Here is a 13592-nt window from a genome sequence, read left to right on the forward strand (position 1 = left end):
TTGTATAATGGCGTATGTGTGGCCATCTTAAAATGACCATACTCAGGCTGACTGGACCCCACCCCCAAATTTATCTCTTGGGGCCAGATGTATAAAGCTTCAAAAAGTGATAAAATGGAGAATGATAAACAGCCAGCCAATCAGCTACTAACTGCCATGTTACAGGCTGGGTTTGTAAAATGACAGGTAGGAGCACTTTTCATTTTATCACATTTGTCCATGAATGAAACAGGCTTGTGGTCACATTGGACTGATCTAGACATTCTTCGTTTGGGCCAAATAGCTGGATCCAAACAAGCAGCTGGACAACGATTGCACATGGTTAAGATCAAGATGAAAACGTATTTTAAACGTATTTTTAACTTTTAGTTGTCACTGAGGTATGGCATGAAATGGGTAGTCATGTGGTAATTTGCAGCCAATCTAAAAAAAGTCACATTGTGTATTCATAGGAAAACGCAAGGACGGGGGGGGGGTTTGGTTGCACAGAAACTCCCCTCCTCTTGGCAAGTGCTGGTATATATTATGATCAATAGAACTGCCACCACATCAGGGTCAAGCTGTGTACACATGCTTTGATTTTTTTTGATTTTGCTTATAGAAGCAAAATCGAATCCACATCGAATGGTTCTTAGGACACTTTCGATCTGCATTTGATTCAATCCGCACTCCCTTTTTCTCAAACTCTAAAAGAAAAATAGACTGTGCAGCCAAGAAAATATCGAATTCGATCCAGTAAATTGATTGTGTACAATGTACCATGAATGTAAATCGAATTCGATATCGATATCTAATGCAAAAGTACGGATCTAATGCCAAATTGAATGGGAAGATCTAATGCCAGATCTAATAGAAAATCGAATCTTAATCAAAACGAAGTGTGTGTACATACTGTAGCTTGAGGGACAAAGCAGATCTGCTGCACATGCCCTGTGGGAGCAGCTTCTTCTACCAAATTTACTGTATGTGTGGATCTGAGCCCTCAAACATCACAATAGACCAGAGAGTAGCTGCCAGGAGGAAGAGACAGGAGCCTGAACATGAGGTGGGAGAATGTGAGCTTAGAAAGTGCAGTACTGGTTCTATTATATCTGTGTATTTATTTGTTATGGAATATTTAACCTTTTCCTGACTACACCATTGCAGCAGCTAGTTTGTCTGGAAAATGTGAACTGTTGGTAGCTCTCGAGGACTGGAGTTAGCTACCACTGCTATAGGCCATCTGTACTGTTAAATATTAATTTGTATTCCATACAGTATCCAGTGTAATAAAAGTATTTTCAGGGCTGTTACCGCTCCCCCAGACTCCCGTACTTCTTACAATGTGCTGCAGAATGTGAGACTTAGGTTAAATTTGGAAACCCCCCTCTAAAAATCCTGTGTTTGCCACTGGTATTGGCATAATTTCTATTTACAAGTGTGTGATGCATGAGCTATATTTATTCACATTAAGGGCCAGATGTACTAAGCTTGAAAAGTGATAAAATAGAGAGTGAAAAACAGCCATCCAATCAGCTCCTACCTGCCATGTCACAGGCTGGGTTTGAAAAATGACAGGTATGAGCTGATTGGCTGGCTGTTTATCACTCTTCATTTTATCACTTTTCAAGCTTAGTACATCTGGCCCTAATACTGTCTAACTAAATTGGGTATGTTAATGTAAGAATAATGCCTTCATTGATGAAACGCATAATTTGACGATCCTGAACCTTCCTCCTAAATACTGTACAGAAAATGTGCTCTATGTGGAAGGCAGAATTCATTAAGTAAAGTCTACAACCCATTTAAACAATCTTAAAAGAACATTCTAAAAAAAGTATAAATAAAATAAACAAAACAAAGTATTTTAGTAAAAAGAACCTTGGTACAAAAAAAATGAAAATGGCATATAATAGAAATCTGGTTACATATAAAATTACTTTAACGTCTATGTGGTAATTAGAACAATTCAGTGACTACACTGGAAATGGATGTAATGATCCATTTGTAATCGGGTTTCCACAGAACACTTTGTGCAAAGCCAGTCAAAGCATTATTCTGTCCCTCTGATATACAGCACTGTGCAAGGTAGATCCATTTGATGTATATAACACATGTCTATTTTGAAGTCTTCTGATCAACTACTGTTCTCCATATTTTCTTAGCACAGCGCAAGTTGAATGTAGCTGAAACCATACATGGTCATTGAATTTTAAACTTCATTTGTTATTAAATCATTCCCAAAGTCAAAAGGATGAGACACCAGATAATCCGGATACAGTCCATCAATCAGTTTGTGAGCATTATTTTTTGCAAACCAGCAGTCCACCTGGTGAAGGCCATTATACAGTTTCCTCTGCTTTCTGATTACAGGGACTGAACGATTCCTCACCTTTAAAATGTTGACATTTGAGGTTTGGTTTGTTGCTGGGTTGTTGGTGCTGAAAGGAACTTTAGTGACCTTAACTTCGTTATGTAGGAACTGGCCTATGGATGGAAACGAAAAAATTGAATTGTGACGAAGGCATCTGTTAAATAACTTCAACTTTCTGAGGCTAATCAAACGGGTATAGAGAAATGTACACATTTTATAATTATAGATGACTGAATATAGAGCAACAATTTTTATCAAAACTATTGTAAAGGAAATAAATGTTAATAGTAGCCTTTTTTGCTTTCATTTTCTAAATTGTGCTAGAAGTAGGTGGTGGTGTCCACAGATTTCAGATTCAATTTTCATTGCACTAAAGTTTTGTGTTGTCCATGAATTAAAAAAATTAGAAATGAATAAAAATATATTATTAGTGAAGAATAATGCTAATGTATCTTTGAACCTCGTGGAACAAGATTGACTGGGCAGTAGTTAAGAGATGCATAGTTATAACACCAAGCATAGGCTAGAAGTTTGTGTGTCCCATAGCAATATCTTGAAAAGGTCCCCCTCTCCCTCCATTGGCCTTATTCTAGTTAACTCTTTCTGACCAAATCATTCTTAGATGGACAAAACCATGTGCACTGCAGTTGGGGCAGATGTTACTTGTGCAGAGAGAATTAGATTTGGGTGGGGTTTCACTTCAAAGTGAGATCTATATTGCAGTGTAAAAATAAAGCAGAAAGTATTTACCCTGCACAGAAACAAAATAACTCACCCAAATCAAATTCTCTCTGCACATTTTACAGCTGCCCCCTGCAGTGCACATGGTTTTGTCCATCTAAGAAGGATTTTGTCAGAAAGAGTGAACTAGAATAAGGCCCATTGTTACTATAATGACTCTTAGGGATACAGAAGAAACTATAGAGGAGTGAGAGAGGGCTTCATGTAAAAAGAAGGAATTTGAGAAAAGGACCGAGAATGATAGGGTGTCATAGAGGGAAAGGGGGAGGAGCAATAGAGAGAGATGTGCAGAGAGAGTTAGATTTGGGTGAGTCATTTTGTTTCTGTGCAGGAAAAATACTTGGTGCTTTATTTTTACACTGCAATATAGATATCAGTTTGCAGTAAACACCACCCAAATTGAACTCTCTTTGCGCATGTTACTTCTGCCATGCTGCAGTACACACAGTTTTGTCCATTAGAGAGAAAATTAGCTTTTGCGAGTGAACCAGAATCAGGCCCTGTGTATCAGTCCCCTCTCCCACTGTCTTTGTCATTGTCAATTTTGGGTACTTATGTAATATCTGGACTCCCGTTTTTCTTATGAGACCGCGTCCCCTCGCGGGGCTCGCTGCGCTCACCACGCTTCGGGCACGGTGGCTCGCTGCGCTCGCCACACTATATAAAATCAACTCCATGCGTAGTTGGATAGTAGGGGTATGAAAAAATGGGGTGCATTTAACATGGGAGTCCAGATAATACATAAGTACCCAATTTTGTGTGCCTGTATCTCTGCATTGTGGGTGTCTTTCCTTTCTTTCTCCCCTATTTTATCTTGGTTTCCCTTAGGGCCAGATGCACTAAGCTTCAAAAGTGATAACATAAAGAGTGATAAACAACCAACCAATGAGCTCCTACCTGACATTTTTTTCCAACACAGTCTGTGACATGGCAGGTAGGAGCTGATTGGCTGGCTGTTTATCACTTGCCAGTTTATCACTTTTGAAACCTAGTGCATCTGGCCCTTTATATCTTATCATTTCTATCAAACCACCTTCTATTACCATGTGTCTACCACACACTATTCCCCTGTGTGGCAGCAATGTCAACAACTGTGCCAGTATGCGTTCAGCACTCGGGATGCTGGCAACCATCAGTGGGAGACTGGGTGCTGGAATGCTGCTATGGGTGAAGAAGCTGACACTGGGATCCAGATTGCCATCCCGAATGGAAGTATGTGGGCAGGGTTAGTGATAAGCAGAGGGAGGGAATTGTGGGTAGATTTAGTCACAAGGGGGGGGACTTAGGTGTTGGCTGCAGGGGGGAGGTTAGAAAATGTGTGTGTGTGGGGGGGGGGGGCTAGGCAGTGGCAAACGCAGGATTTTCAGAAGGGGGTTTCCAGAGGGGTGGAGCAAAGCACGGAGATGGACACTTAGGTAACCCAGTATATGCCAGTATATGCCGGTCAGTTAAAGTATTATAGATAGACCAAATATATATATATATATAAATAATAATAATAATAAAAAAAAATATATATATATATACACACACACACACACACACACACACACACAAGTATCCAAGTGTTCTGGCACTCGCTGATAAACTGCAGATAATAACTGCTCCTGTTGCCTTCCTGGGGATAGGATTACACACATGGTGTCTCCCAAATACAGTACAGGTTTGCAGGTGGCACTCAGGATAAATAAATACACGACACACAGCCAGGACTTTGCCAACGTTTCAATGCTGGTGCCCTGACGAAAATGCACCAGCATTGAAACGTTGGCATAGTCCTGGCTGTGTGTCATGTATTTATTTATCCTGAGTGCCGCCTGCAAACCTGTACTATATATATATACATATATACATACATACAGGGGCGTCAACAGCAGTGTAGACCCCTGGGCATAGCAATGTATTGGGGCCCCTACCGATCCTCCAGCGGTAGGGGAAGCTTTGATGTCCTGCGGATGGTGGGGGTATTATATCAACCGCTCTGCATGTAGGGCCTGGATCAGTAATTTCCACTAATTTCCCCTTTACTGCACAGATGGTGGGAGATGGAGTGGGAGAAGGGGGCATTGGGCTGAATGATGGGGCCCTGATACATAACTTCCAGGGTGGTAGAGGATGTTTAATATAGTGGAGTGGGCTCATTATTCATAATTTTCTGGTGGGAGGACAGCTTGCTTGACTGCAGATATCTCCAGTTCCCGGAAATAGATTTCTTAGATTTTAATGGAAAAACTAGAGAATCCCACCTACCAAATGGTATTGGGAACTAGGGGATCAGAGTTCAGGAGACAGAGCAATCTGCCCACAAGTATATAATACTACATACAAGGTGTGTGGAGCTGGAGCAGTAACCAGTTGCTGGAAGGCTGATATCTCTGGTTCTGGGAACAGTAGAGACAAGCTACTAGTGTCCTTCAAAGGGGAAGAGTCCCAGATTTTGGAATATATCCTCAGAAAAACTCTAAGTCAGACAGAACCTGAAATATCTGACTGGGAATAACAATTAACAGGCTTGGATGGGGACCACTGCTTTGAAGTCAGATATCTCCGGTTCCCAGTGGCCGATTTTTACAATTCTTATACCCATGGAAAGAGGGGACCCTCAGCTTTCAGGTGAGGGTCCTTAGACTCCTGGGGGGGGTTCTGGGTACTCAGAAACCCCCCCTGCGTGCGCTACTGGGGCTAGGCACTAGCAGGGAGGTTTGCAGTTAAGTCGTGGAGAACTTAGGGTTAGGCTACAGGGAGGGTTAGGGGGTATAGGGGTAATAATTCCTTGACTTCTGTCGTGGTTCCCTCCATCAAGATGCCGACATTCTGACCGCCAGAATCCCCACAGTCAGTCACCCATATGTATCTCACTGTGCCACATAGATAAGATGCTTATTGATAATTATACAGCTATAGAACTCTTTCCTCCATACTTTATAATTTAAGTGACAATCCAAATTACCTAAAAGGCCATGAGAATTGGAAGACAGTCCTTTGCTGTTAGAAATATAAAATCCCAAGTGATTTCTCTGGTATGGTGCTGGATTCTTGTAGTTATGGACCAGTATGACAAAGCTGATGGACCCTTGGATGGTTATGGTGACGTTAGACTTTGCAGCAACTGCAACCGTTAGCGCATCACTCTTCACTGTAGCCCTTTTGTCACATGGCAGAATGAGCCGATCCTTGCTGTCCACGATGACCTTGGCGGGAGTAATTTCTATATAACTGCGTTTTGGTTTGTTGATGATTATGGTAATTCTGCTAAAATAAGTCCTTTGCTTCTTATGACCATTGGGTGGTGCTGGAGCTCCAATCAGCTGCCCATTCACTGTCACACCTTAAAATAATAGAGAATGAATACATTAAGTGATTCCCAAATTCCATCCATGTGGATGTCTTGCCCATATATACACAATGGTTTTGCCTTCTTGTCTGATGTATGTCCAAATGCAGAGGCCCCACAAACATACTTATGTACATACATAGCAAGACAGAGGATCTTCCCATGAAATGGTTGTTTCTGGGAGTCAACTGGGTGGCCCCGTGCATATCCATTTCTTGTTGTGGGCATGTAGCCATGGTGGTGTGTATTTGCTGGTACGACTGTTACTGAGCGCTCTTTTTCACTCCCCATGTAGAAGGTGTAAGTGTAGATAGTAAGGATGACCAGGGGAGGGTGGAGCAGCTACAGATGGAGCCTCTCTCATTCAGCCAGGGGGCTGGCGATTATATCGCTATCCGCCGGAAGGGGGCACGTGCGCACAAGATGCTTGCGCACCCCGTTCCCACAAAGCTCTCCGCTGCCTCCCCGCACCCCCTCCCCTAATCCTGCCCATCTCCCAGAAGCTGAGATTGGCAGGGATTCCACCGCCGAGCGCCGACCAACTGGGACATGCGTGTGAGACATTCGCGCATGCCCGTCAGATGGAGCGCGTCTCCACCAGCTATCGCCAACGGAGGGGATCTGGCGAGGGCTGGGGATGTATGAGAGGCTGTAAATGCAAAAAATGGTAGGGATACTCACATTAGCCTCTGTGGCCAGTCATGCTTGCACCCATCTGGCATGCCCAACGGTTTCCTTGCCACTCCTAAAAAATACAGTATTTCCGCCCACACACACCCACTCCTTGTCAACCACCTTGCAAACAGCCAGCGAACAGAACTAGTTGCAGGAATTCATCACAGGACGGCATCGTGCATGCGTACTGTGACCTGTACACATGCGCATTGTATCAATAATCGCCCGCTGTGCGATAACGTCTAATTCAGGCCCTGTATGACTTTCTCCTTGTGACCAATTATTTTTCATGATTTGATTAAAACTAAAACTAGTTTTTTTATTTGTTATTTTTTCTTTCAATAAAATATAACCTGAATTAAAAGAACACATGCTTGCAATAAACAGAACTTAGAAGGAAGATCAATCCCATTACTATTCTTTACTAGTTTAATAAGATATTTAAAGAGTGTCTGTATCAATGAGATTTGATAGATGCTGTGGGTAAGTAATTAAGCTGATTAAAAAGCAATTTACCGGAGTGTTTGTGGTCTGACACAAGCCTCAGTATGTCACCAGGTTCGCCATCAATGTTGAAGCATACGGTCAGCTTGCTCAAAGGAAAGTCAACAACAAAATGTGGGTCTCCGTCCGCTGAAAGGATGTATAAACATACAGGAGAAAAGGTCATCTAACAAAATATTAATGACGAATTGTTATTCCCAGTTGTAAAGCAAGTTTCCATCTAGATACTGTTATTTCCAACGCTGCTGTTTTTACAGATGCAAATATATTTCAAAGCTTCAAGCCAACACTTGGACGTTTTTGTACTAATTCTCCGATTTCAGCCAAGAAAACAGCATTGTTCGTGCTCGCAGTCCAAAATTAACCGGTGTAGTAACTCAGGTGATGTTGGGCTGGTCGCACATACTAATAATGTCTGCAGCAACATCAGCATTACAGAATCTGGGGCCCCAAATGAAGCCCGATAAACAACTGAAACCAATTAATTTTATTTCTTACTAGTTATTTATATTGTGCAGCTTTCAATCTATATTCCCTATCACATATACACGCACACACAGACATTCTACGGTTAATTTGTTGGGAGACAATTAACCTGCAGTACCAATATATTTTTGGATTGTAGGAGGAATCCGGAGTGCCTGGAGGAAACCAACACAAACACAGGGAGAATATGCAAACTACACACAGGGCCATAGTGGGAGTTTAACCCATGACCTCAGTGCTGTGAGGCCGTAATGCTAACCATTACACCCTCCATGCTGCCCCTCACAGTGGGGCAGATTTATTAAGCTTGGAGAAGAGATAAACTGGAGATAAAGTGGAGAAAAGGTAAAAGGAGATAATCAACTCCCAACTGTCTTTTTCAAACACAACTGATTGGCTGATGCTTTATCTCCTTTTACCTTTTCTCCGCTTTATCTCCAGTTTATCTCTTCTCCAAGCTTAATAAATCTGCCCCAATATTCGCTAATATTAAATGTTGGCAAATGTGGTTGAAAGTTGATGGCTATTGTCCTGCGTGTGTATATATACTGTATAGATATCGTCTGACTGCTCTAATAGGACTGATGTCTGCAAGAATTAGACCAAGTATCAGCAAAATCTCAATCGATTGTCATCAATTTGAGTTGCGAAACTTGAAATTGATATTGGTGCCTACCTCTTAAGCTAGGTACACATATATACAATCGTCGGGCCGTTCTTCCAATCTGGGGGCAAACGGCCGTTCGATTGTATAGGTGTGTACACTGTCCCAATTGCTGCTGTGCGATCGATAAACGGCCAAAAACGCTCTTGGCCGTCCACGGTCGGTCGGTCGAAGGTTCTTTGCTGCTTAATATTTCATCCGACAGGACGGCTCCATATCGGAACAAAAGTGAAGTGTGTACGCACGTTCGATCGATATGCTTGACAGTTTGACAAAGCACGGTGGTATGCTGCATTATGAGAGACCCTGTAACCCTTTGCCTGCTGTTTTAACTAATGTGTGTTTAATGCCTCACTGCCCAACACTTTAGAGGCATCACTTTAAGACATTAATCAATGTTGAAGTTTTAATAGAGTGTGCTGGAAGCTCTTTGCAGGGCACCATAACACACTATTAAAACTTCAACATTGATTAATGTCTTAAAGTGATGCCTCTAAAGTGTTGGGCAGTGAGGCATTAAACACACATTAGTTAAAACAGCAGGCAAAGGGTTACAGGGTCTCTCATATACTTCTTCTTGCGATTGTTTGGACGGGAGTACATCGGACGTCGCAAGTAAAATTGTACATATGTGTACGCGCAGAACGGTCGTATGTTTTGGACGGCCGAACGTGTATTCGGTCGATCGAACGGTCGCAAGAAAAATGAAATTGTACATATGTGTACCCAGCTTTAGGCCAAACTGAAAGATCACTGTGTGTGGCCAGCATAGTAAACTTATCAGTCATACTGTGAAGATATGAATCTGTATAGACATATATATGAAGCAAGCTATAGCATTACATTAGAATTAAAATTAAGGTTGCTGTACTCTAAACATGGCAGAAATGAGTTGGGTGATCAGACTTTCTGTTTATGAGTGTACATTATATATATATTTTGGGTGGGGTCACAGGAGTCTTTGAACATCGCATCCTTCTAGTAGAAAAGATCAGTCGTTCAGAAGACTATAGGTGTCCATAAATGGAGTGATCCTTCTTTGTGAGGCGTTCTCCATCGCTTCGCACATCAAAAAACACAAAAAGTATGTGCTGCAGGTACTTTTTGAATTGCATCTAGTTCAAACCGAATGCTACATTAGTACATCTCATGTGTTTTGAACTAGATGCGAGCGCATTGTGCTGACTCCCTAAAATCGCAGAGTCCCTAAAGGTTCTATAAATAACACTGTACCGTACCCCCATTTTGTAAATGTTTTGTATTCTTGGGGGTAAAAAAAGATTCACTCAGATATATTTATTCAAATGTGATTATAACTGACCATTCCCTGTATTGGTTATAAGGCACAATGATCCCTAAGGCTAAATATATTTTTAAAATAAGGTTTGTCATGGCCACTTATATGGAACCACATATAAAACACAATACATGAATAAGCCCTGAAACAAAAGTGTATTTTCATCAACAAGTACAGTAGATCTTACTAACTGCTTTGGGGCTCATATACATTTAGGCCCTTATTCAGATCTGATCGCAGTACAAATTTGTTTTCAAAATGGGCAGAGTCATGTGCACTGCAGGTGGGGCAGATGTAACGTGCAGAGAGAATTAGATTTGCGTGAGTTATTTTGTTTCTGTGCAGGGTAAATACTGGCTGCATTATTTTTACACTGCAATTTAGATTTCAGTTTCAACACACCCCACCCAAATGTAACTCTCTCTGCACATGTTACATCTGCCCCACCTGCAGTGCACATGGTTTTGCCCATTTTGAGAACAAATTTGTACTGCGTTCAGAACTTAATAACAGCCTTAGTACATAATTTTAGGACACACCTCCCAGATGTAGCAGTATATGTCCATGCTTCTAAGTGCCACCTTCACAATCTCTCTAAAATGCTTTTTCAAAAGTAGGCAAGTTTGGTTAAATCAGTTACTAATATAGTGTTTCCTACTTCTCATGTCTAATTAGGAAGTACAAACAAGGTTACAAGTAAATTACCTGAAGTTTTAGAGAGAGGGGGTTTTTGGCTGCTTATCTGCTGAGATGGAGATGGAGATCCTGTATGCATATAAGAAAATATCCAGTCACACACAAAGTATCCCATTGTATTGTCTTGCCAAAACAAACGATGTGCTTTTTTAAAATTTCATTACTAATTTATGCACAGCAACTAAATTGCAAATACCATCCATTAGCAAAGCTGATCTAGATTGTTTTTGCTTTAGTTTTATTAATATATACCGTAATACAAAAAACATTGTAAATAGGGGTACATTCAATTACAGTCCGACAAGACAGCAGTTTCCGAATGATGTAGGTCGGAGTGGGTTCCGACCTATTCAATGCTGGCTGCTTTTTTCTGACAGGTCGGAATGCTCTGAAGTGTCGTAAACCAGGTGGATTGGAAGAATAGCCGTGGATACACATGCTTTTGATGGAAACAGGGCCAAATCTGACAGGTTTTGGCCCCGTTTCCGGCAATCTCAATCTGACTTAAAACGATGTGAGATTGAGGCAGGGAGGACAGCGCCGGGTCAGCAGCAGTTCACCCGGCGCCATCCTCCCCTCCGCTGCCCTCCTGCCGTGCTTATCCGGCCGCAAGCCGGGTGAGCACGGTGGACGGACGGCGCGGGGAGAGCTGCTGTTGACCTGTTCCATCCTCCCTGCCTCAATCTGACATCTTTGGAGTGTCAAGGTTAGCCATCACTGCCATAGTGTCTTCTACAGCTTTAAAGCCCATACACACTGGGTGATTTTAAGCTGAAACCAGTTCAGTTTTGCCATTTGAACTGCTTTCAATTCAAAAGCCGCCCACTGTGTATGGCCCGGCAATGAGCACTGATGCGCACTTCCACATCATCACTGAGCGATGGGATGGATGGCTTGGACAGCTGACAATTCAAAAGCCCCCCACCCCCGAGCGATTTTCCCCATCATCGCTGGGCAAAAAAACAACACCCAGTGTATATGCGCCATTGATTTCTTAACTGTCATTTTTCAAACCCAGCCTGTAACATGACATTTGGGAGCTGATTGGCTTATACTTTATCACTCTACTTTATCACTTTTTGAAACTTGGTGCATCTAGCCCTTTATGTCTAATAAGCTGTAATGCTAATTATATTTTTATACTGTTACAATACCTTTTGGTGATTTTTTTCCTGGTAGGTTGAGTAGTTTTTGCCCAATCCCCTCTGTGTGAAGGCTGGTTGACTCGTCTTTTGGTAGATCAGCCTGGAATTCATTCTCCTTAACTTCTAGCAGTGTAAATGGGGTAACAAAATTGTACTTCAGTGCAAGTTTGCTGGCCTTGTTCATTATAGCCTCCTTCTCGGTGTCACTGTTACTTTTATGCCAAGATGTAAGGAGTTCCTTGAATGTCAGATGACCCCACAATCTTTCAATATGGTTCCTATATTCTTTATTGTCCTTGATGGTTTCAGACCCTATCATTTCTTCCAGTCCAAAACCTTCAAGCTTTACATCAGCCTCCATGACAACATACTTATTGCTGTTGCTTGCTGTAATCTCAACATGTAGAACGTCATTGGATTGATTAACTAGTTTCCCTGCCACCACTATTTCTGACCCGTTAAAGTAGTTGAAAAACATGTTCTGTGTGACGTATTCAACGCTATCTGGTGGGTAGTCAATACGTATGTCGGATAACAGTGGGGTTCCAATCTCATCGTAAAACCTGAAATTCACATAATAACATATATTATATGCAGTTCAGGGAACAAGATCTTTAGAAATGTTTATATTTTATTTCATGTTTAGGATTGGATTTTAATATACAGCAAGGGCATCATATTTCCAAGCTAGTGGTAATTTTTTATATTATAACATCTGTGAAATAAAACATGTTGGTGGGTGTCTTTTATGTTTAGAAGTGTGAGTTGTATATTGCTAGAATGGATTCTAGCAGTAGAACATCAGTGCTACAATTGAACAGTACAGTGTATATTTATCAGTTATTGTCTATAATAAAAGTCTAAAATTGTATAAATGTCCTTTCATACACATTCAGAATTTGAAGAAGCAATTATACACCATAGAGGGCTAATTCCGCTTCCTCCGCTGACCGGCAAATTTCCGGTAATGTACGTGTGGGTGACCCCTGAAACCGCAGTTGCATTCAGGAAAATGCGACAAATCTATGTGCTGGCGGGTGGTGATGAAGCAGGCCTTCTCAGGGCAGGGGGGGTGACGTGGTCTCGATGTGTCCGGACCGTTTACTGGGCGTGCTGTGGCTGCTGTGACCCAAAACATGCTGGCTCAAGGCCTGCTGTCGCAGCTAGGCTGCTACTCTATCAAGATGTGAGTGTTTCACTATCAAGTGAATGGATTGCATTTTTGCAATGCGATTGAAAACTTTGCAAACGTGTAAAATGGTGGTTGCTATTGTAGTTATATGGATGACCGGCATTCAGGATGCGAGTGGTCAGAATATCTCAAATGAGGGATTCCCGACAGGGGTCAGGTAAGTATAATTACCCTCCCCACAGTCTAACCCTAACCTTCCCTGCTAGTAACTATACCCCCCCCCCCTCCCCCTCTAAGTGCCTAACCCTTCCTCCCTGATGCCTAACCCCAACCCTTGGCATCCCGGCAGTAAGCATTCCAGTGCCAGCCTCCTAATTGCTGTCAGGTTTCCAGCACCGGCAGTAATAATAAAGGGTGCAGTTTAGGCTTTCCAAAGTAAAACTTAGTCATCGCCACACACAGGGATTGATTGGAAAACCAGGAAAATTCAGGAAGTAAACCTCATGTAGGTGAGGTAAATTGAAGGGATTGGATACTTCCTCATAGGGCCTGATTCTGAGTTGGG

The 13592-nt window shown here is 42.0% G+C and overlaps 1 protein-coding gene across 1 annotated transcript in view; it reads right to left on the minus strand.

The window, feature by feature from the left end:
- Positions 1-1769: 1769 nt before the first annotated feature.
- Positions 1770-13592, minus strand: part of ITIH5 (inter-alpha-trypsin inhibitor heavy chain 5) — a 104815-nt gene continuing 92992 nt past the window's right edge. The window contains exons 10-14 of the mRNA XM_083183389.1: positions 11905-12458; positions 10760-10819; positions 7620-7736; positions 6045-6422; positions 1770-2466 (exon numbers count right to left, since the gene is read on the minus strand). Of these exons, the coding sequence (XP_083039515.1) occupies positions 2192-2466; positions 6045-6422; positions 7620-7736; positions 10760-10819; positions 11905-12458 (1384 nt within the window). The 3' untranslated portion in view covers positions 1770-2191. The remainder of the gene's footprint in view (positions 2467-6044; positions 6423-7619; positions 7737-10759; positions 10820-11904; positions 12459-13592) is intronic.

This window comes from Crinia signifera, chromosome 4 (assembly GCF_055691185.1).
Source record: "Crinia signifera chromosome 4, ASM5569118v1, whole genome shotgun sequence".
NCBI lineage: Eukaryota > Metazoa > Chordata > Amphibia > Anura > Myobatrachidae > Crinia > Crinia signifera.